Source organism: Chelmon rostratus, chromosome 23 (assembly GCF_017976325.1).
Source record: "Chelmon rostratus isolate fCheRos1 chromosome 23, fCheRos1.pri, whole genome shotgun sequence".
Taxonomy (NCBI): Eukaryota; Metazoa; Chordata; class Actinopteri; order Chaetodontiformes; family Chaetodontidae; genus Chelmon; species Chelmon rostratus.
Window position 1 is genome coordinate 18,286,437 of NC_055680.1, and position 21,252 is coordinate 18,307,688.

Sequence of the window (21,252 nt, forward strand, 5' to 3'; positions counted from 1 at the left end):
AGTCTGAAGAGCTCCAGCTGAGATCTGTCAGTTACAGTTACATTCTAAACAGGTAAAATCAGACAGTGGTTTAATCAGACAGTTTAAATGACACAGACTATCTGGAGATTCAAAAGAAGTAGCAGAAACAGTAAAACCTCAGCAAATAAAACTATAATGAGACAGTACACTATTCTTTTAAATTATAAAATAATCACTCGTGAAATTAATTTTCTGCATAAATTTAAACCCAAGATTGTTTTTCATTTCAAAGAATGTATTTTTTCCATTAAACATTTCTGATAAAGTAAAAAACACTAAATGGTCAGAAGTAATAGAAAAACATCCTTGATGACTGCCATCTTTGAGCTGAGTGAAGATCACGAAAAGTCGTCCAGAGAAAGCCAAGGTGGATGGAAGTTTCCAACAAGTACTCAGAGTTAAAGGACAAACTATGTACAACACATAAAAGCATCCTTTGTTTGTGCACATTTCATACAACCAAGTGGCAGCATATATAGACAGCAAGGGGCCCAGAACTGAGCCTTGTGGGACGCCATGGCGAATGTTAAAGTGACTTTGTGGTTGTAAAGAGCTTTTTACAATCATCAGAACATCATGTGACAGACAGGAATAGAAGCAGGAGGTGGAGGAGCTCAGCTGCTGTAGCATATCTACTACATCATTAGAACTAGCAGGTGATAAAATATCCCCGGAGGCATGAAACTGTCAGATTTTTTCTGATATCATAGACTTTTCCTTGGAAGAAGGTAAATTCATGGCATTTGACTGCAGAGGAATGATACCTCCTCCCTCCTTCAGTCTTTGCTCTCAGTCTCACCTGCAAAACACACAAGAACAGACAGAGTGCGATGAGTCGAGGGTGCATGTTTACTGCAGTTTATTTCTAAAATCCTGACCACCCACTCACCAACACAACACGTGAGGCTGCAGCGTAGCCTGATTCAAATACACGCAGCGTGTGCACTGTCGTGTGGGATTTTCATGGTGAAACATCATGAACAGCAGTGAAGTGAGGGCCTCTACCTTTTTCTGTCTGTGGGTTTCTCGTGTGGTTTTAGTTTCAGCTGCTAAAAGAGAAGCTTGAACGACCTCAAGAGCCAACAGCTCCTGAAGTACACACAGAACGCAGTGCTTCTCACCATGTGAACAGTGGTGTAAGTTAGTACCGACGGGCCCCGATGCAGGCTATGATGGCGAGCCTTTGAGCTCCTCGGTGAAGAAGCAAGCCGCGTTCACCGGACCCACCTGCCCGACCAACAAGAATGCATGCTAATCAACACCTGCACCCGACCCCACCTGCAAATAATTTCTGTAAATTTACGGCAGAATTTCAACAGTATTTAGGTGTTTTTTCAATAAACAGTACTTTACTGTTAATATTACAGTAAATCTGTGAAATTACAGCTCATTTACTGTTTTTTTTTAACTGAAGTCTAATGTATTCCTATTATACAGCACTTTACCATTAAAGTGTCTTAGATAACAGTATCATGCAATATTTTTGGCATTCTGGGAAAAAAATTGCCTGAGCTGCACATGTGCACAGCTTGTTACCTTGCTACAGCTTCTTCAATCCATCTCCATCTTACTACTTATTTGGTAAGAAGAAACTGGATTTGATTGTTTTATATTACATATTGTATTATTGTTGGATTTGATTTGATTCGTTTTGCTAGCACTGATGATGAGTAGCTTAACTTACAGCATATGCACATGCTAGAATGATTTTGGTTAACATACTGTAGCTAAATTTTTAAGAAATGATAGTCAGACAACATAAGGAACACATTTTAATTTCTATAAAGTTAACATTTGTTGACACCTGCTTTTTGTCAGTGAATTAATGAAACTTTATGATAGTTTGTGTGAACATTTTACCGTCTAACGTTAGGCTAATTCAACACCCAGTTGAAACACAGTGTGCAGGGTCCAAAACTAACACTGTTTTTATTGGTTTTGTTGTACTTTAGTGGTTCTCTTATCGGTATTTTTTGATTACTTAATACATACCTGAAAACTCATAAGAGGAGAAAAATGTGACATGTTGGTAAACCAGTCCCCTGTAGCAGGTCTGGGAGCATCCTGCTCCAGAAGAAACATGTTGTGATTTTAACATGTTGCATGAAGCATTCGGGTGGCTGTTTAGTTAAAAGACTGACCAACATTCGTTCATTTCTGCAGACATGAATACCTTTACGGTAAAGTAAAGAGTGAAATCCGGACTTCCCTTATCCCGTGGGAATAAATGTTTTTCTATCTTGTATTGTGTACTGTAATTGCCTATTCGTTTGTATTTGTATTAATTTTCTGACATTTCCCTGATATTGCAGATGCAGTAGATGTTTTCACCACTGCCCAGTGATCATAGCAAGAAGCATACCCCGATATTCATCACATGACACAATTAATCAGTTATCATTCGGCTACTTACAGGCTGGATTGAGAAACCTGGTGTCTTCTAGTGAGCCTTAGCTCTACTGCCGATGTTCTTGGACTTCCACACAAACAGTACTGTGTGTTTGTAATACTGTTACTTTTATATGTTCGTAGTACTGTTTTTAACGTGTAATTTTTACATGTAATACTGTTTTTAACATGCAGTTTGTTCAGCATGTGAAGTTTTAAATGCCATATTTACATTCAAGTAAAAGTAAGGTGCAATTAACCGTTTAGCCTATTCGTTTAACATACAATTGTTCTGCATGTTAAGTTTTTACATGTCATCGACATTCAAATAAAAGTAAGGTGCAATTTACTAATTATTAATTTAACATGCAACTGTTATGCATGTGAGTTTTTTTGCATGTCATGTTAACATTCAAATAAAAGTAAAGTGCAATAAGAAGGTGCATTTTCTCTTACATTTTATTCACAGGATTGAAATATCAAAAGGTTAATTTTATTACAGTTTGCCTTCCATGCTTGTGGCCAGGTTCAAACAGATTTTGTGATACTTAAAGTCAGTGAGAGTCTTGTAACATGTTTTTCTGACAAAATTGCCTTTTTAACTGTGTGAAATCATGTTTTTAATAGACTATTGAAATGTATAAATAATACAAACTAATTAGTAATTTAATTGTAGAATACAGTGAAAGTAATTTTATAATACATATCAGTTTACACTGTATTTTTTTATTTACAGGACAGAACTGTAAATTGAGTAACAGTAAATTTATATAAATTTTACAGTAACATAATGGCAACTGAGCTGCCAGTTCTTTACTGTTTTTTTTTACAGTTCACACTGTTTTTTTTCCTACGGTAAAAAACTGTAAATTTTAGTGACAGTAAATGGATGTTAATTTTACAGTAACATAATGGCAACTCAGCTGCCAGTTCTTTACTGTTTTTTTACAGGAAAATTTATTACAGTGCAACTTTATTCACTACAGCAGCAGTACAATAACAGCTGAAAATAATAATAATAATAATAATAATACAATACTTCTTACCACTACTGTTTGCTTTTGATATTTTATTATTATGTATATAATTTTTTACTGCTTGTTATTTCGATATTTTATTGTATATAGTTTGTTCTTACAGTCACGGTACACTTTATTTTCACTGCCATTTGCTTTTGATATTCTTATTTTGATATTCATTTGCATTTGATATTCTTTTTTGTGCAATACTTTTACTACTGTTTACTATTTGGCTATTTTATTATTATTGTTATGTATATAATCTTTTTACTGCTCGCTATTTTTATATTTTTATTATGTATAGTTTGTTCTTTATAGTCTTATTTTCACTTATTTCACTGTGTGTAATGCTGCTGCTGCACTGCAATTTCCCAGCTTGGGATAAATAAAGTCTATCTATCTATCTGTCCATATCAGCACGACCATCAGGATGACGCTGCGATCTGCTTCCTGCTCTCCAACAGGCTGATCCTGCTGCTGCAGCAGATACTCAGAGTGCTGCTGTTTCTCCTCCACACTCACTGATGGGACAGTTTATATTTGACACGCTCAGATTGTTAAAAACTTGCTCTTCATCCATTTTCTTCCCCTCGTTCTCACCCTCTTATCCCTTCAAATCGTAGAAGCGACTTTTAACAGCATACTTCACTTTCACAGGTTCAGGGTTGAACATGACATGCAGGCATATTTAAAGGAGGCTGGTGTTCCTCACCTGCTTGTGGAGAAGAGGAAGACTGGAAGGTGGAAGCAGAGGTTGTCGCACCTGTTTGAATGAAAAAACAAGAAAACAAAGTGAGTTAAGAGTGTGACGGCGCTCAGGAACCACCAGGACAGCGTTGGTGCTCACAGGTTTGCAGAACTAACATTCTACAATGAAGAGGCCACTTTCTGTGTCAATCATTCAGTTTCTTTATTCTTATGGTCTCTACCTCTGATGACTGACTGATGTTTCCTAAATCGCCAAAACACCACCAACAGCAGCAGAGCCAGAACACTGAGACCAATGTAGAGCCGCAGAGAGAGCAGAAGGTCTTGATGGGAGGAGGGTGGAGGCTCTTCTTCATGAGCTGCCGGACAGATAATGACATATGAGACACGATCTGAATGCATAAAATAAATGCTTCAGGATATCAATATGTTCAGATTAAACAGATTCTATACAATGACTGCGTCCATTTCCTGTGAAAATGGACATTTCTGGAGCAGGTTCAGATCAGTCAGAGGCTGGAAGACTTCTGTCAAGCTTTCCAACATGGAGCTGGACATCGCCAAGGTACAGAGCAAGACTGAAACTCTTTGATTCCTGTTGAAACACTGATGTGTCACCTCTGACAGTCAGCCGGCTCTCTAGTGATCCTCCAACTCCAGAGATGCTGCACTTGTAGAGTCCTTCATCCGACGTGGAGACACTGTGGAGGGTCATCTCTCCTGTAGAGCTGCGCAACATGAAGTGGCCATCTTTGAAGAATTCAGCCGTGTGGTTGGAGGAAGTCGTCCTGTTTCTGCAGCGCAGAGTCACAGCGTCTCCGTCCATCACAGGAAGGACAGGACTGTCCAGGATCACAGGACCATCTGAACAACATGCAGCACATATCTTTCAGGAGAAAAGAGGCTAACAGAACATCTTTCCACTCGACAGGATGCACCTGGAACAAAACTGGCCAATGTGACGGATGTTTACTGTTGCGTTAAGAACTGTAGGACAGGGACAATTTTTCATCCAAATGTGACGCCAATGTAGATGCAGATACTTAATTATATTATAAAGGACATATAATGTAACATATTGGAAAAATAAATCAATTGATCCTCAAACTGAGATGTCTCCAGGCTAAAACTGTGATGACTTTTCCTGAATGTGTTTGTGTCAAAAAGTATTTTATGACTTTCATACCAGTCACAGTGATGTTGACAAAGTTGCTTCTCCTTCCTTTAACTTCACACCAGTATTCTCCACTGTCAAGGTCTGCAATAGCGTTCTTAATTTTGCAGGGTCCTGTTGACGTCAGCCAGACTGGAGAACATGTTTCAACAACTCCTCTGATCTTCTTCATCACTCTCCATCCGGTCAGCCCCTGCAGCCCCTCACAGCTGACAACTATGGGCTCGTATTGAAAGAGCTGCTGTCTGTTTGGATCGACCCGAGGAAAAGCTTCGTCTGCGACAGAGACACAAAGAATGAGACGACGACATCACATGAAATGCAACGTAGTTTAAAGCGCGTGTGTGATCATGAATGAACTTCATCACACTGTGAAGTGTGGCTGATTCTCTGACTGCTGCTCACCAGCTGTTTGGGAAGAACTGGAGTCAACTTGTGCGACCAGCAGCAACAACACAGTCATCAGCGGGGAGACGAGAGAGCCGTCCACTGCGTCAGATGGGACATATAACATATATAACATAACTGGAACATTTCTAACATAACCAACATGGAACCTGTGTAATATCTGATCCATCTGTGAGCAGATCGCAGCACTCTATATTATCTGTACCATCGAGTCTTATTTCACAATGGTTGAGTCCACACGTTTGAGACAGAGTCAGTACTCACACAGTCTGATGCAGAGAGCTGTGGCCTCCATGTTGTCTCGCTGCTGACTGTCTGAACATCAGGCTGGATTTGAAGCATCGCGTCAGATCTGTCATCTGCTCCTCCTCTTCCTGTTTCTCCTCTGCTGCCTGAGGAAGCAGCAGGTGTCTGAGAGGCAGAGATGCTTTGGCTTTCAAAAAGTCCAATCTCAACAGGGGGCGCCAGAGAAGCTGATTTTTTACAGCATGTGACTTGGCAAACAGGAAGTGTGAGTGTGTGTGTGTGTGTGTGAGAGCTGGGTCTGTGGTCATGTGGCTTCAGGCCAATCACAGTCTCAGGGAAGGTTTTCAGGCTCATATAGAAGCGTCTTCACCCAAAATGCAAATATTTCATACTTTCAGTGCTCTAAATATATGTTGCATATATGTTCAAATTGTAAAATACAATAAGACAGAGAAAAAAGAAAAATAGATTATTAAAAAAGGGAATGAATGATAAAAAGACAAGACAGGATCCTTTTAATGAAGCTGCTGTGTTCAGCAGTTCGCTCTTTCAGGGAACGAGACGTCTCTCTGGTGGAAATGTTACCGCCTGAATGACACTTCTCATTTTGCAGGAATCGAGTCCTTCGTGTCTTTCAATTGGTGGGCTGATAAAAGACACGAGATCTGCCGGACGACAAAGACAATCCAGCAGACAGGTCGTGGATCATGAGGGGTTTGAATACAGGGGAACTGATTGTGAAACTGGCAGGAAACAGAAGCAAGACAGAAAGTAGATACACAGAAATGCATAAGGAGGCTGCTACGAAACACACAAACAGGCTGTGGGAAAATGAAAGTTTAACACACACACACACACACAGCTAACTGACCTTTGGCATCATTAAGTCTTGACTGATCTGAAGCTGCTCTGATTGGCTCCTCTCCTGTGTTCAGTGCATGAACGTGAACTTTCATTCTGTCTCTCATTGTCTCATTGATCCGTGCGAGAGCGCTGCACACATGAAGCCGCGACATGTTATCTAAATTACAGGGCCGGGCTGAATTGTTCGATGGATCTGAGGCCGAGGTCGACTTTGACCGCGCAGCCTACTTTCACTCTGAGCTCAGGCCGCTCGTCGACACACACAAACACGACAGGTACGTTGAAATTTAACACGGAACACTTCTGTTTTCCTCCCCGTCGACTGTTTCGGTGAATGCTCGGAGCCTGTTTCTAGATTGAACGTCAAACTGTCGACAGTCTTCTTCTGCAGACTCATTTCGCAGCGATCAGCGAGCTTTGTCGCTCCGCTAACACGAAATGAGGTCAACGTCTCTGCTAACATCTGGTGAAGATTGTGCACAAAGAAGTTTAATACGTGGAGTCAGAAGTGGTTTACAAATTATTATTAATGATTATAATCATGAATACATGGATAGAAATAAGACGGCCATGTAACTGAGCCATAATGTACGTGGGAATAACAGATAGAAAACACCTGTGGAATGATCCAAACAGGTGTTATTGGAGCGTTCCACATCTTTCCCAGTCTTTAGTTGCTCCTGTAACAACGTGTTTGAAACGTGACGCTGCATCAGATTCAGAATCAGTCAGTCAACACACGGCGTCCCAACTGTTTTAGAAATTGTTAGAAAATGTGTTTAAGTGAGTGACGGTAATCTGGGACCAATCACAGCATTCTGAGAGATTTTTTTACGTTGAACTGGTCTGACATGTTTTAGTGTTGATTCATTTTCTTTTCCAGAACTGCAGGATGATTCACATGAAGTTCAGGCTCGTCTTGAAACTTCAGCTCGGTGACCTCTTGCATCGGAGCGTGGTCCTCCTTCTCCTCCTGCACTCCTGTGGAGGTACATCACACACAAACAGTCCTTCACACTGAATATTCATACGTTAAATAAGACCAAAGGCTACCGAATATTTTATAAATGCAACCCCGTCCTCAGACAAGAACATCGAGATTAAACAAGTCTCCAAATAATCACCACGTTATTTTAAAGTAAATCCCAAAATCTGCAGCCAAAACCCCAAAGACCAGCAAAGATCCGCTCAGGAGCTGGACGGATTCATTCATGTACCAGAGTCTGATGACTCTTGCTAGCTTGTGTTTAATTTCCTGGCTGCATGTGGCGCCAGTTAGCTTTAATAATTGTTTTGTGTTTTGATTGAAGACTTCCATTGCATTCCAATAAAACTGGAGGATGTCCTGTTCTCAGGAATTTACGGTTAGCTTCATGGAATGGGTTTCCATGGCCGAGCCGCTGCATCCAAGCCGTACATCACCAAGTGCAATGCAAAGCGTCGGATGCAGTGGTGTAAAGCACGCCGCCGCTGGACTCCAGAGCAGTGGAGACACGGCCTCTGGAGTGACGAGTCACGCTCACCATCTGGCGATCTGATGGACAAGTCTGGGTTTGGCGGTTGCCAGGAGAACGATACTTGTCTGACTTGTGTAAAGAGTAAAATTTGGTGGAGGGGAGATTATGGGGTGGGGTTGTTTTAAACAAGCTGGGCTCGGCCCCTTAGTTCCACTGAAAGGAACTCTGAGTGCTTCAGCATACCAAGAGATTTTGGACAATTTCATGCTCCCAACTTTGTGGGAACAGTTTGGGGATGGCCCCTTCCTGTTCCAACATGACTGTGCACCAGTGCACAAAGCAAGGTCCATAAAGACATGGATGAGAGAGTCTGGTGTGGATGACAGGCCTGCACAGAGTCCTGACCTCAACCCAACAGGGGTTGAATTAGAGCTGAGACTGGGAGCCAGGCCTTCTCGTCCAACATCAGTGTGTGACCTCACCAATGCAGTTCTGGAAGAACGGTCAAACTTTCCATAAACACACTCCTAAACCTTGTGGAAAGCCTTCCCAGAGGAGGTGAAGCTGTCATAGCTGCAAAATGTTAAACCCTATGGATTAAGAATGAGACGTCACTTAAATTCATATACGAGTCAAGGCAGGTGAGCCTAGTGTAAGTTTACAACAAGAAGCAAACACAGTAACCAGATGAGGTTTATTTTATTTTGTTTCATCAGGTCAGTCTCAGGTGACGGACACATCTCAGCCATTAGTGTCAACGGTTGGTGATGACGTCATTTTACCATGTCACATGGAACCGGCTGTGGATGCCAGCGACCTGACTGTGGAGTGGGCCAGATCTGACCTTGATCCCAGATTTGTCCATCTGAGGCGAGACGGTGTGGAGCTTCTGCCAAAGGAGCATCCACTGTACAGGGGGAGGACATCACTGTCCATCAGCAAACTGAAGTGTGGAGACGTTTCACTGAAACTCTCCAAGGTGAAACTCTCTGATGAGGGAACATACAGATGCCGCGTTCCCCCATCCAGTGCAGAATCTGTGGTAAAGCTTTCTGTAGGTGAGTTGGCATTAATCCATTATACACCTAAAAAAGCTCTAATCATCCAGGAAAGGTGTAAATACAATATCTACAGGTGTGCACGTACCTCTTCTAGTCAGGTGCTCAGGTGAGAACCAGGAGATGGTCTTTGTTCTTCAGAGTTCAGATGAATTCGGATGTCAGGTTGGCCATAGTTGTGCTCTTGCATTGTTACTTGTGCCATTAGGGTTCAAACAGAGTTCTAACACGCCCATGGGCTCAAGGGATCAAATGCAAGAACACAAAACACCAAGAAAAGTTAAAGCTCACAGGCTGTATTTAATAACAAAATGACTCTGATCATGAACAAGGCAAAAACAACAATGCTTGGTATCAAAAGTAGTAAACAAAAGGCACAAGGCTGTCAAAAGGACAACACTAGGCAACAAGATTCACTATGGCAAGGCAAGATTTAGCAATGATGCTAGACAGGGAACACAAGACAATCTGGTATCCAGATGTTATGCTCACTGTAGCCCTCAGCATCCTGCAAAACTCTCTCCAAAACATAGAGATGAACTGTGGACCTCTGTCTGATACAATATCCTTAGGGAGACCATGAATATGAAAAACTTCTTTGATCAGCACCTCAGTCCTGTCCTTGGCTGAAGGCAACTTGGGTAGGGCAATGAAATGTGTCATTTTTGAGAATCTGTGAGAAACAACTGTGAGAATGGTGGTATTACCTCGAGAGATGGGAAGTCCGGTCACAAAGTCAAATGAGAGGTAAGTCCATGGCCTCTGGGGGATGTCCAGGGGTTGCAGGAATCCCATGGGGTTTTGTCTGGACACCTTGTTCCTGCAACAGACTTCGGGTCTGAATAAAAGGGTGAACCGGAACTGACTAAAAAACAGTGCCCATCGGGCCTGTTGGACATTAAGTGTTTTCGGCATCATGATATATCCAAGGTTTTTATGATCTGTCCACACTAGAAAAGGTTCTTCGGCCCCCTCCAACCAGTGGTGCCATTCCTCTAAAGCCATCCTAATTGCTAACAGTTCTCGGTTACCCACATCATATTTTCTTTCTGCTGGTGGCAACTTACGTGACAAGTAGGTGCATGGGTGAAGCTTGTTATCCTGTGCATTTCGCTGGGAAAGCACTGCTCCCACTTCCTCATTAGATGCTTCCTCCTTTACCACAAACTGTTGTTATGGGTCTGGCACCGTGAGCACGGGTGCAGCGGTGAAAGCCGTCTTCAGATGCTGGAAGGCGGTGTCTGTGTCTGGGGACCACTGAAACACTGATTCAGAGGATGGAGAGTATGGAGGGGAGCAGCAACAGTACTAAAGTTCCTGATGAATTTTTGATAAAAATTGGTGAAACCCAAAAACTGCTGCAGTTTCTTTCGGTTCGTGGGAACCGGCCAATTACCCACAGCACCCACCTTCTCCAGATCCATCTGGATGTGATTTTCGGTGATCACATACCCCAGAAACGAGACTCTTTTCCTGTGGAACTCACACTTCTCAGCTTTGACGTAAAGATGATGTTCGAATAAGTGTTTGAAGTGCAGGTTGCACAGGATCAAGAAAGAAGGGAGGGATTTAGGACTCAAATGCAAGAACACAAAACACCAAGGAAAATTAAAGTTCACAGGCTGTATTTAATAACAAAAGGACTCTGATCATGAACAAGGCAAAAACAAAAACGCTTGGTATCAAAAGTAGCAAACAAAAGGCACAAGGCTAAAACTAGGCAACAAGATTCACTATAGCAAGGTAAGATTTAGCAAGGACGCAAGACAGGCAGGAAGGACACCAGGAAATCAATGGTCTGAAACGAGAGGACAGTTAGGGTTTCACAATAAAACAGGAAGTGCATAACAAGACTTGACGCAGTGAACAAAACACATTAAGAGACACGACGAGACATGACAAGTTTTCATAAAGCTCAAACAGACATTTACTACGAAGGAAATGATGTTTCAGCTGAAAAGGTTTGTAGACTATGTTAGGTGCAATGTCTAAGCTGTCTTTGAATCATCAAGTTCACTGCAGTATTTCTGCATTTTCATTCTTGTAGCAACTTTAAATTAAAACATTTTTTTGCCATTTTCTCCTCTCTGTTAGGTTCTGTCTCCTCACCTGAAATCAAGATTTCCAAAGTCAGCAACGGGGTGAAGTTAGAGTGTAAATCTGAAGGCTGGTATCCACAGCCTGAGGTGTACTGGCTGGACGCTGAGGGAAAACTCCTACCTGCTGAACCTGCAAAGGCAGTCAGAGGTCCTGATGGTCTCTATGCTGTCAGCAGCAGAGTGACTGTGGAGAAGAGACACAACACCTTCACCTGTAGAGTCCACCAGAGGAACATCAGCCAGACCAGAGAGACACACATCCACGTTCCAGGTTGAAAAACGGTTTATGATTTGTTGATGGTGTCACTTCATTAGTTACAGAAAGTTGAAGTCTAGTTTTTTAAACACTTCTGTCGTGTGTTTCATGGTTTCAGTTGATCTCTTTATGGTCCAGTCCAGTTCTTCTGTTCGCATCTCCATCTGCTCGGCTGTGTGCTTCCTGTTTATTGTCGCCTGTTTCTTTCTTTTGTGGAAAGGGAGACAAACAAAAATCAGTAAGTGACAACTTCATTGTGTTTCTTCCCAAAATTCAGGTTACGTTCACATTCATCTCAAGGCTACTTCAACATTAATCATGATCAGAGTGAAGGTCTGAGGGGGCTAACAACCTCCTGGCATGATCTCAACCTCCACATCAGTACAGTCTGTTGGTTATTGTCCTCTTACATCATGGCCACTTACCCTCAAATTAAAAGTATTTGAAATCATTTTGATCTCACATTTCTGGTTTAAAGATGATAAAAACATGGTTCCTGAGCCTCATAATCTCTGCTGAGGATGAAACAGGAAGAGGTTTGAACTTCAAACTAAACACACACCTCTTCTGTCCACACAGAGACAGAAAGAAGCAGACTGGCAGAAAATGAGAAGAAGTATCTGGAAAAGGTGAAGGCAAAACTTCTCGAGGAGTCACAGAAGAATGAGAGAGAATCACAACATGTACGAGAGGTGATTGAAGTCCTGACGGAGCAGAAGGAGAATCTGAAGAACCAGAGAGAGAAACTGATCTCACTACAGAAGGAGGACCTGATACAGGAAGCAGAGCTCGAGCAGAAGCGGAGAGATAACAAAATGTTTAGGTCAGACATTTCAACACAGATTGAAAACACCAAACAGAGAGCAACAGAACATGTAGAACTGTTGAAGAACACAGAGACACAACTAGAGACAACAGAGGATCTGATTATTAGAATGAAAGAAAGGAAGGCAGAGCTAGACAAGGACCAGGAGCAAATAAAGAAACACCTGGAAGAGACAGAAAGACAGATAGAAGAGATTCAGAGGAAACCAAAGACAGAGCAGTGAGAGAGAAGAGGAGAGACATGATCCATCAGCCAATGAGCCTCGACGATCGTTTGACTTCAAAATCACACAACTGACAAACATTTAGAAATCTTTTGCCGTATTTGTTGTAATTTCATGTGAGGCTTTTCTTCACTGACACTTTGTGCAGCACCTGTGATTCAATAATCCTCAATGATTTATGGTTCTTTATGTCTGTATTTGCAACTTGAGGTTTTTTTTAAAATACTCTTTGAAGTCTTTCAGTCTAAATGCACATAGTTTAAAATGGCTTATTGATTTTTATCATGATTTTATTTTTTCTCGCCACTCACCGAGTTTGGATTGGAGTAAACATCGCCCTCTGGTGGAAAAGATGCTCCACTGCACAGAAAACTTTTTCAGTTTTTTTTGCTGATGACTTTTGACAAATATGGATTTTTTAAAATGTCTTTTTTATAATAACTGAACATGTTTCTCTTTTAGCATATTTTGGGATTTATTTTGTGATAAATAACTTTTGCCTCTTAAATTTCAGATCATTTTGTGCTATAAATCTTTTTTTATTCATCAGTCATATCGTGTTTTGTAACTTGTTTTTGGAGGTGTGTGTGTGTGTGTGTGTGTGTGTGTGTGTGTGTGAATAGCTAAACAATATATAAACTTTATCAAGATTACTGTCCAAGACATGTTGCTTCTTAGAGATACTCTCTCTCTCTCTCTCTCTCTCTCTCTCTCTCTTTCTTTCTCTCTCTATTCTATTTTTTTCTTCTTCTCTGCAATAGCATGAACACTATTTATTATTGTTATTAGTCTGAAGGCGTCATACATTTTGTACTCTTGTGGCAGCAGTATTCAATGTGCACTGGCAGTATATTTTAATGTCTATTTTTCCAAACTTATTGCAGCAATGTTTTTCTCTGTCTCTGTTGCTATTTTTCTTTCTATTATGCTATTACCTGCTGCTGTAATCCCCAAATTTCCTCTGCTGGGGATTAATAAAGTTTTATTATTTTTATCTAAAACCTCTCTGTGTCTCATGCACAGCCTTTGTGAGTTTTCTCTGTCGTTCTTCACAGAGAGATTCCTGTCATACTTACCTCATCTTAACTATTTTAACCATTTAAATGACGTCTCTGCTGTTGCTGCTTCACTGTGGGAAAGTCAGAGTTACGCAGAAATATCTATGTAAAGCACATATGTCAAAGTCAAGGCCCGCGGGCCGGATGCGGCCCGCAAATGAATTATATGCGGCCCCCCGGATAATATTTGATTAGTATTAGAACTGGCCGCAGCCACCCGTTGGTGTTTTGCACGCACCAATACTACATTCCACACAATGCAACGGTAGCCCGCGATATTCATCAGCAGCCAGAACAGATGTTAACTTTCAGGTACCCACTCCCCAAAAAGGAAAGTATTGTTTTGGCTGTGTCCTATAGATTTTTGTATTTTAATTTATTTATTTATTTAGATTTATTTTTCAGTTGAACTCAACTTGCCTGTTGAAAATGTTTTCCCTTAATTACTGACAGAGCCATAAGAAAATATTGGATTGTTAATTTAATCATTAAATAATATACATTGTGTTAGATCTTAGTTAAATAGGCTATGTGCAATCATTAAAATATGTTTAATAACCATTGAACCAGTCCGGTCCTCGGCTCGTAGCAAATCTGTTTCTTTGGCCCTCGGTGTATTTTGACTTTGACATCCCTGATGTAAAGCATGCAAAGGCAACTGTCAAACTGAACTACTTTGAACCAACAACAACGGGCAACAACAAGACATTTCTGTTTATCAAGGAATCCGCTATGTTTCAAAGTTTCAAAGTTTTCTGACACATCAGATTTTTCGATGTTTCTTTCAGCATCATGACTTCCTGTTTGTCTCTTTGTGTATCACAGAGATCCAGTGTTTGTTTTAGCTTTCTCTGTTTCTTAGATCATTAGCTATAAACATCTGCTTGTCTTTTTTTTCTGTATATTAAGACCTGTTTTTGTCAGCATGTTCATTTATGGGCATTTGTGTCCTTTGCCCCCTCCCATTTTTATGACATTGATGGAGACTTCCTGAAAGAATTGTGCAACATGGCTTTCTAAAGGTCTATAATTTACTTTTTTTTGTATCGTGAATAAAAGATTCTCAGAAGTCAAATAAAGACATTTTTAGAGTTATTGTATCATTATTGAACTCCAGTGATTTTCCATATGGAAAGTGTCTCTAAGAAGCAAAATGTCTCGGACAGTAATCTTGATGAAGGTTTATTCACTCATTTATTTAGTTAGCCCCATATATTTAGTTATACACACACCTCCAAAAACAAGTTGCAAAACAAAAAGAAACACACATTCAGTTATTATAAAAAGATATTTTTTTAAAAAAAATCTATATTTGTCAAAAGTCATCAGCAAAAACAACCAAGTTTTTTTGTGCAGTGGAGCAGCTTTTCCACCAGAGGGCGACGTTTACTCCAATCTGAGGGCACAACTCAGTGAGTGGCAACAAAAAATAAATGCTAAAAATCAAATAGCCATTTTAAACTATGCATTTAAAGCAGCAGCAGCAAACAGTACGGTCGCCCCTAAGGACCACATGAGCTAAAAATAGCTCAAAAAGCACCACTTAACAGTTAATTTTTTTTTAGTTGCTATTCTTGTTTAAATGACATGTCAACTGGAAATGACAATATATATTTTTTTTAAAGTTTACTATAAATGAACTCTGACCTACTATAGTTCAAAGGTCAGTATTGTGTGCATGAGCAAAACGTTGCTCGAACCGGAAGTACTTCTGGTCCGTCCCAAAGGGCATATTGCGGCTCCAAGGAGTGAGGAGGGATCTCAGAGGAGCCATGAGCGAGGACCCATGAGTACATCCTACTTTCAACTGAACAGTATGAGGACTCCGCCCCCACAGCTGGCACATTTGAAGGAGGCGGCAGAGAAACTGTTTAAGTGTAATGTTGTATTTAAATTTATTTTATCCACAACCTGTTTGGTTAAGCTATAAATCTCACGAACAGCAGCCTCCGAGCACGTGTGGAGCATATTTGATCATATAGACCACAGCAGTTTGACAACTGTCACAGATATATAAACCAAACACTTCGGCCTCTCGTCACTTGTTCTGCTTGTTATCTGAGTGAAATCATGTGTTTCATGGCTGGTAGGTTTCTCTTCACTGACAGATCTGAAATCGTCTCATTGAACAGGACAGAAGACACAGCGAGGCTGATAAAGTTCAGGTCAGAAAGTGACCACCTGTTCACCTGGAAGAGACGTCCAGCCAAGAATGAACTCATTAATTCTCATCTGTGTTAATAAAAGTGTTTCATATTTATTTGCTAGTGCTGGAGACTTTTTCTAATAAGTATAAAGTATAAAATAAGTATAAGTATAAAATGTAAATATATCGAGGGCGGGGGGAGGTGGGGGTGTGAATATAACGGTAAACGCAGCAGCTCCAGCTGTGCCGCGTCATCAGAAACAGACGTCGCTTCACGTGACGCTTCAGAGGAAAGGACGTCTCTATTCTCCTAAAACATGTTTCCTTGTTTCTTCTATCCTTACGTGGTTTTCTTGGGAAATAGGATGTAACCATGGAGATCATGCAAACATGGTGGGAACAAGCTAGCGGGTGCAAATGAGGAGATGACTGACCCCCAAAAAGAAAGAAGAAAAAAGAAAGAAAACATATTTTCATGATGAAGGCCTTTCAGACGGGGAGGTTGTCAAAGAAGCAATGATGCTAATTGCTAAAACTGTACTTGAAGACGAGAAATATGCAACCGATGTATCCTCCACTCTCCCAATGCCCAACTGGGGGCAACTACAACGGTAAGAAGAGTGTCTGGGGGGAACTCGGCCGTCCAGCTGGGCCGTGATCTGATCCAGGCGGTTTAGCATCCAGTGTGACGAGTCAGATTTATTTAAAAATTTGAAGTTTTTTATTCAATTTTTGTGTTTTACATGATTTATTATTTGTACAAACATGTAGCAAAGTAATTCATGATTTGTTAAAAAATGTTTGTGGTTAGTGAAAACGGGACGTTGTGATTTCCTGGGACTGTTGGAGAAGTGATCATTTGAAAAAGTTCAATTTGAAAAACACTCGCACTTAAAGAAAATACAGAAATAAAGTGTTGCATATTGATATTTATCTGTTTCCTATCTTGTTAAATCATTGTTGATATTTGTTGTGAGAAATCATCAACATGATCAGTGTCTTCACATAGAAGAATATCCTTATTTATTAATAACAACATAAAATTAAATTGAGTAAACCCTGATTTAGACTGAAATACTTCAAAGAATATTAAAAAAAAACCTCTTGGCAAATACAGACATAAAGTACCATAAATCATTGAGGATTATTGAATCACAGGTGCTGCACAAAGTGAAGAAAAGCCTCACAAGAAATTACAACAAATACAGCAAAAGATTTCTAAATCTTTGTCGGTTGTGTGATTTTGAAGTCAAACGATCGTCGAGGCTCATTGGCTGATGGATCATGTCTCTCCTCTTCTCTCTCACTGCTCTGTCTTTGGTTTCCTCTGAATCTCTTCTATCTGTCTTTCTGTCTCTTCCAGGTGTTTCTTTATTTGCTCCTGGTCCTTGTCTAGCTCTGCCTTCCTTTCTTTCATTCTAATAATCAGATCCTCTGTTGTCTCTAGTTGTGTCTCTGTGTTCTTCAACAGTTCTACATGTTCTGTTGCTCTCTGTTTGGTGTTTTCAATCTGTGTTGAAATGTCTGACCTAAACATTTTGTTATCTCTCCGCTTCTGCTCGAGCTCTGCTTCCTGTATCAGGTCCTCCTTCTGTAGTGAGATCAGTTTCTCTCTCTGGTTCTTCAGATTCTCCTTCTGCTCCGTCAGGACTTCAATCACCTCTCGTACATGTTGTGATTCTCTCTCATTCTTCTGTGACTCCTCGAGAAGTTTTGCCTTCACCTTTTCCAGATACTTCTTCTCATTTTCTGCCAGTCTGCTTCTTTCTGTCTCTGTGTGGACAGAAGAGGTGTGTGTTTAGTTTGAAGTTCAAACCTCTTCCTGTTTCATCCTCAGCAGAGATTATGAGGCTCAGGAACCATGTTTTTATCATCTTTAAAACAGAAATGTGAGATCAAAATGATTTCAAATACTTTTAATTTGAAGGTAAGTGGCCATGATGTAAGAGGACAATAACCAACAGACTGTACTGATGTGGAGGTTGAGATCATGCCAGGAGGGTGTTAGCCCCCTCAGACCTTCACTCTGATCATGATTAATGTTTAAATAGCCTTGAGAGAAATGTGAACGTAACCTGAATTTTGGGAAGAAACACAATGAAGTTGTGACTTACTGATTTTATCTCGTCTCCCTTTCCACAAAAGAAAGAAACAGGCGACAATAAACAGGAAGCACACGGCCGAGCAGATGGAGATGCGAACAGAAGAACTGGACTGGACCATAAAGAGATCGACTGAAACCATGAAACACACGACAGAAGTGTTCAAAAAACTAGACTTCAACTTTCTGTAACTAATGAAGTGACACCATCAACAAGTCATAAACCGTTTTTCAACCTGGAACGTGGATGTGTGTCTCTCTGGTCTGGCTGATGTTCTTCTGGTGGACTCTACAGGTGAAGGTGTTGTGTCTCTTCTCCACAGTCACTCTGCTGCTGACAGTATAGAGACCATCAGGACCTCTGACTGCCTCTGCAGGTTCAGCAGGGAGGAGTTTTCCCTCAGCGTCCAGCCAGAACACCTCAGGCTGTGGATACCAGCCTTCAGATTTACACTCTAACTTCACCCCGTTGCTGACTTTGGAAATCTTGATTTCAGGTGAGGAGACAGAACCTAACAGAGAGGAGAAAATGGCAAAAAATGTTTTCATGTAATGTAACTCTCATCTAAATGAGACGTGAGACTCTTCATCTGAACTCTGAAGAACAAAGACCATCTCCTGGTTCTCACCTGAGCACCTGACTAGAAGAGGTACGTGCACACCTGATATTGTATTTACACCTTTCCTGGATGATTAGAGCTTTTTTAGGTGTATAATAGATTAATGCCAACTTACCTACAGAAAGCTTTACCACAGATTCTGCACTGGATGGGGGAACGCGGCATCTGTATGTTCCCTCATCAGAGAGTTTCACCTTGGAGAGTTTCAGTGAAACGTCTCCACACTTCAGTTTGTTGATGGACAGGGATGTCCTCCCCCTGTACAGTGGGTGCTCCTCAGGCAGAAGCTCCTCACCGTCTCGCCTCAGATGGACAAATGTGGGATCAAGGTCAGATCTGGCCCACTCCACAGTCAGGTCGCTGGCATCCACAGCCGGTTCCATGTGACATGGTAAAATGATGTCATCACCAACCGTTGACACTAATGGCTGAGATGTGTCCGTCACCTGAGACTGACCTGATGAAACAAAATAAAATAAACCTCATCTGGTTACTGTGTTTGCTTCTTCTTGTAAACTTACACTAGGCTCACCTGCCTTGACTCGCATATGAATTTAAGTGACGTCTCATTCTTAATCCATAGGGTTTAACATTTTGCAGCTATAACAGCTTCACCTCCTCTGGGAAGGCTTTCCACAAGGTTTAGGAGTGTGTTTATGGAAAGTTTGACCGTTCTTCCAGAATTGCATTTGTGAGGTCACACACTGATGTTGGACGAGAAGGCCTGGCTCTCAGTCTCTGCTCTAATTCAACCCCTGTTGGGTTGAGGTCAGGACTCTGTGCAGGCCTGTCAAGTTCATCCACACCAGACTCTCTCATCCATGTCTTTATGGACCTTGCTTTGTGAGGGCACTTTAGCACGCGTTTTGGCGTCCAAGAGGGCACTTTAACACGCGTTTTTCAACATTTGGGCCACGAGGGGGATTGATTGATTTTAATTGATTTCAATTATTTAGATGGGTGAGCAAATGCTTTTGGCAACATAGTGTATCTGCATCATGCAAAATGTATTGAAACCTAACAGCAACAGAGAAGAGAGAAAAAGTTAAAGCACTGACTCAGATGTGTCAGTTCAACAGCGTGTGATGGAATTTTTACATGTTTCTATACTTTTCTGTTTTGTTTTCCTAGTTTATATAGTTGATCTGTAGTCTTAGCTTTTTTACTGTTGTATTGACGAGAGGATGTCCTGGTGGATTAGCTGTTGTAACCTACTGCAAATAACCTCCAGGGTGCCAAAGTAAATGACCTGATGTTATCACACCTAACTGTAAGTTCCTGAGAACAGGACATCATCAAGTTTTATTGCAGACAGCTGTTCTCCTGTTGCCATCTGTTAAACCAGTTCTGCTAAGACCAAAGGCTTGTCAGACTATAAGAATGGGGTGAAAACATCTGATCAGAGAGCACAACTGTGAACTGCTATTATTTGGAGACTCGTTTAATCTCGACGTTCTTGTCTGAGGAAGGGGTTGCATTTATAAAATATTCGGTAGCCTTTGGTCTTATTTAACGTATGAATATTCAGTGTGAAGGACTGTTTGTGTGTGATGTACCTCCACAGGAGTGCAGGAGGAGAAGGAGGACCACGCTCCGATGCAAGAGGACACCGAGCTGAAGTTTCAAGACGAGCCTGAACTTCATGTGAATCATCCTGCAGTTCTGGAAATGAAAATGAATCAACACTAAAACATGTCAGACCAGTTCAATGTAAAAAAATCTCTCAGAATGCTGTGATTGGTCCCAGATTACCGTCACTCAATTAAACACATTTTCTAACAATTTCTAAAACAGTTGGGGCGCCGTGTGTTGACTCACCTGAAAACAACACAAAGTCAATATATTTACTGTTTGAGCTCATCAGCTTCATTGGTTTTTGTAAATATCTGCTGATTCTGAATCTGATGCAGCAACACGTTTCAAACACGTTGAAATAACTAAAGACTGGGAAAGATGTGGAACGCTCCAAAAACACCTGTTTGGATCATTCCACAGGTGTTTTCTATCTGTTATTCCCACGTACATTATGGCTCAGTTACATGACCATTTTATTTCTATCCATGTATTCATGATTATAATCATTCATAATAATTTGTAAACCACTTCTGACTCCACGTATTAAAGTTCTTTGTGCACAAACTTTACCAAATGTTAGCAGAGACGTTGACCTCATTTCATGTGCGCGGAGCGACAAAGCTCGCTGATCGCTGTGAAATGAGTTTTCAGAAGAAGACTGTCGACAGTTTGACGTTCACTCTAGAAACAGGCTCCGAGCATTCGCTGAAACAGTCGACGGGGAGGAAAACAGTAGTGTTTCGTGTTAAATTTCTACGTACCTGTCGTGTTTGTGTGTGTCGACGAGCGGCCTGAGCTCAGAGTGAAAGTAGGCTGCGCGGTCAAAGTCGACCTCGCCCTCAGATCCAACAAACAATTCAGCCCGGCCCTGTAATTTAGATAACATGTCGCGGCTTCATGTGTGCAGCACTCTCGCACTGATCAATGAGACAATGAGAAACAGAATGAGTTCACGTTCATGCACTGAACACAGGAGAGGAGCCAATCAGAGCAGCTTCAGATCAG

At 41.1% G+C, this 21,252-nt stretch overlaps 3 protein-coding genes across 4 annotated transcripts; 1 reads left to right on the plus strand and 2 right to left on the minus strand.

Annotated features, from left to right (window-relative positions):
- Positions 1-486: 486 nt before the first annotated feature.
- Positions 487-6,113, minus strand: LOC121626349 (Fc receptor-like protein 5). The gene is made up of 7 exons (XM_041964816.1): positions 5,983-6,113; positions 5,716-5,799; positions 5,323-5,586; positions 4,755-5,000; positions 4,358-4,495; positions 4,141-4,191; positions 487-820 (listed from the first exon to the last, which is right to left on the minus strand). The coding sequence occupies exons 1-7, from the start codon at positions 6,011-6,013 to the stop codon at positions 798-800; spliced, it is 837 nt and encodes a 278-aa protein (XP_041820750.1). The 5' UTR covers positions 6,014-6,113; the 3' UTR covers positions 487-797.
- An 856-nt stretch (positions 6,114-6,969) lies between these two features.
- On the plus strand, positions 6,970-12,924 carry LOC121626339 (butyrophilin subfamily 3 member A2-like). 2 transcript variants are annotated; one of them, XM_041964797.1, is made up of 6 exons: positions 6,970-7,103; positions 7,712-7,817; positions 9,002-9,343; positions 11,438-11,713; positions 11,817-11,936; positions 12,278-12,924. In XM_041964797.1, the coding sequence occupies exons 2-6, from the start codon at positions 7,721-7,723 to the stop codon at positions 12,745-12,747; spliced, it is 1,305 nt and encodes a 434-aa protein (XP_041820731.1). In that variant the 5' UTR covers positions 6,970-7,103; positions 7,712-7,720; the 3' UTR covers positions 12,748-12,924. The 2 variants fall into 2 exon arrangements, with proteins under 2 accessions (XP_041820731.1, XP_041820732.1); XM_041964798.1 differs by lacking the exon at positions 6,970-7,103 and having other exon boundaries at positions 7,706-7,817.
- A 4,258-nt stretch (positions 12,925-17,182) lies between these two features.
- On the minus strand, positions 17,183-20,340 carry LOC121626338 (butyrophilin subfamily 3 member A2-like). The gene is made up of 5 exons (XM_041964795.1): positions 20,229-20,340; positions 18,788-19,129; positions 18,289-18,564; positions 18,066-18,185; positions 17,183-17,724 (listed from the first exon to the last, which is right to left on the minus strand). The coding sequence occupies exons 1-5, from the start codon at positions 20,323-20,325 to the stop codon at positions 17,255-17,257; spliced, it is 1,305 nt and encodes a 434-aa protein (XP_041820729.1). The 5' UTR covers positions 20,326-20,340; the 3' UTR covers positions 17,183-17,254.
- Between the last annotated feature and the right edge of the window lie 912 nt (positions 20,341-21,252).

What these genes read in the sequence shown, in the direction of transcription:
- LOC121626339 (XM_041964797.1), top strand. Translation starts at nt 7,721, where the DNA reads ATGATTCACATGAAGTTCAGGCTCGTCTTGAAACTTCAGCTCGGTGAC. An exon ending in TGTGGTAAAGCTTTCTGTAG is followed by an intron (nt 9,344 to 11,437) that starts GTGAGTTGGCAT and finishes CCTCTCTGTTAG; the next exon opens with GTTCTGTCTCCTCACCTGAA. An exon ending in AGGGAGACAAACAAAAATCA is followed by an intron (nt 11,937 to 12,277) that starts GTAAGTGACAAC and finishes CTGTCCACACAG; the next exon opens with AGACAGAAAGAAGCAGACTG.
- LOC121626349 (XM_041964816.1), bottom strand. Translation starts at nt 6,013, where the DNA reads ATGGAGGCCACAGCTCTCTGCATCAGACTGT. An exon ending in GAGCCGGCTGACTGTCAGAG is followed by an intron (nt 4,496 to 4,754) that starts GTGACACATCAG and finishes TCTGTCCGGCAG; the next exon opens with CTCATGAAGAAGAGCCTCCA. An exon ending in ACATCAGTCAGTCATCAGAG is followed by an intron (nt 4,192 to 4,357) that starts GTAGAGACCATA and finishes TCATTCAAACAG; the next exon opens with GTGCGACAACCTCTGCTTCC.
- LOC121626338 (XM_041964795.1), bottom strand. Translation starts at nt 20,325, where the DNA reads ATGATTCACATGAAGTTCAGGCTCGTCTTGAAACTTCAGCTCGGTGTC. An exon ending in TGTGGTAAAGCTTTCTGTAG is followed by an intron (nt 18,565 to 18,787) that starts GTAAGTTGGCAT and finishes CCTCTCTGTTAG; the next exon opens with GTTCTGTCTCCTCACCTGAA. An exon ending in GACACACATCCACGTTCCAG is followed by an intron (nt 18,186 to 18,288) that starts GTTGAAAAACGG and finishes TCATGGTTTCAG; the next exon opens with TCGATCTCTTTATGGTCCAG.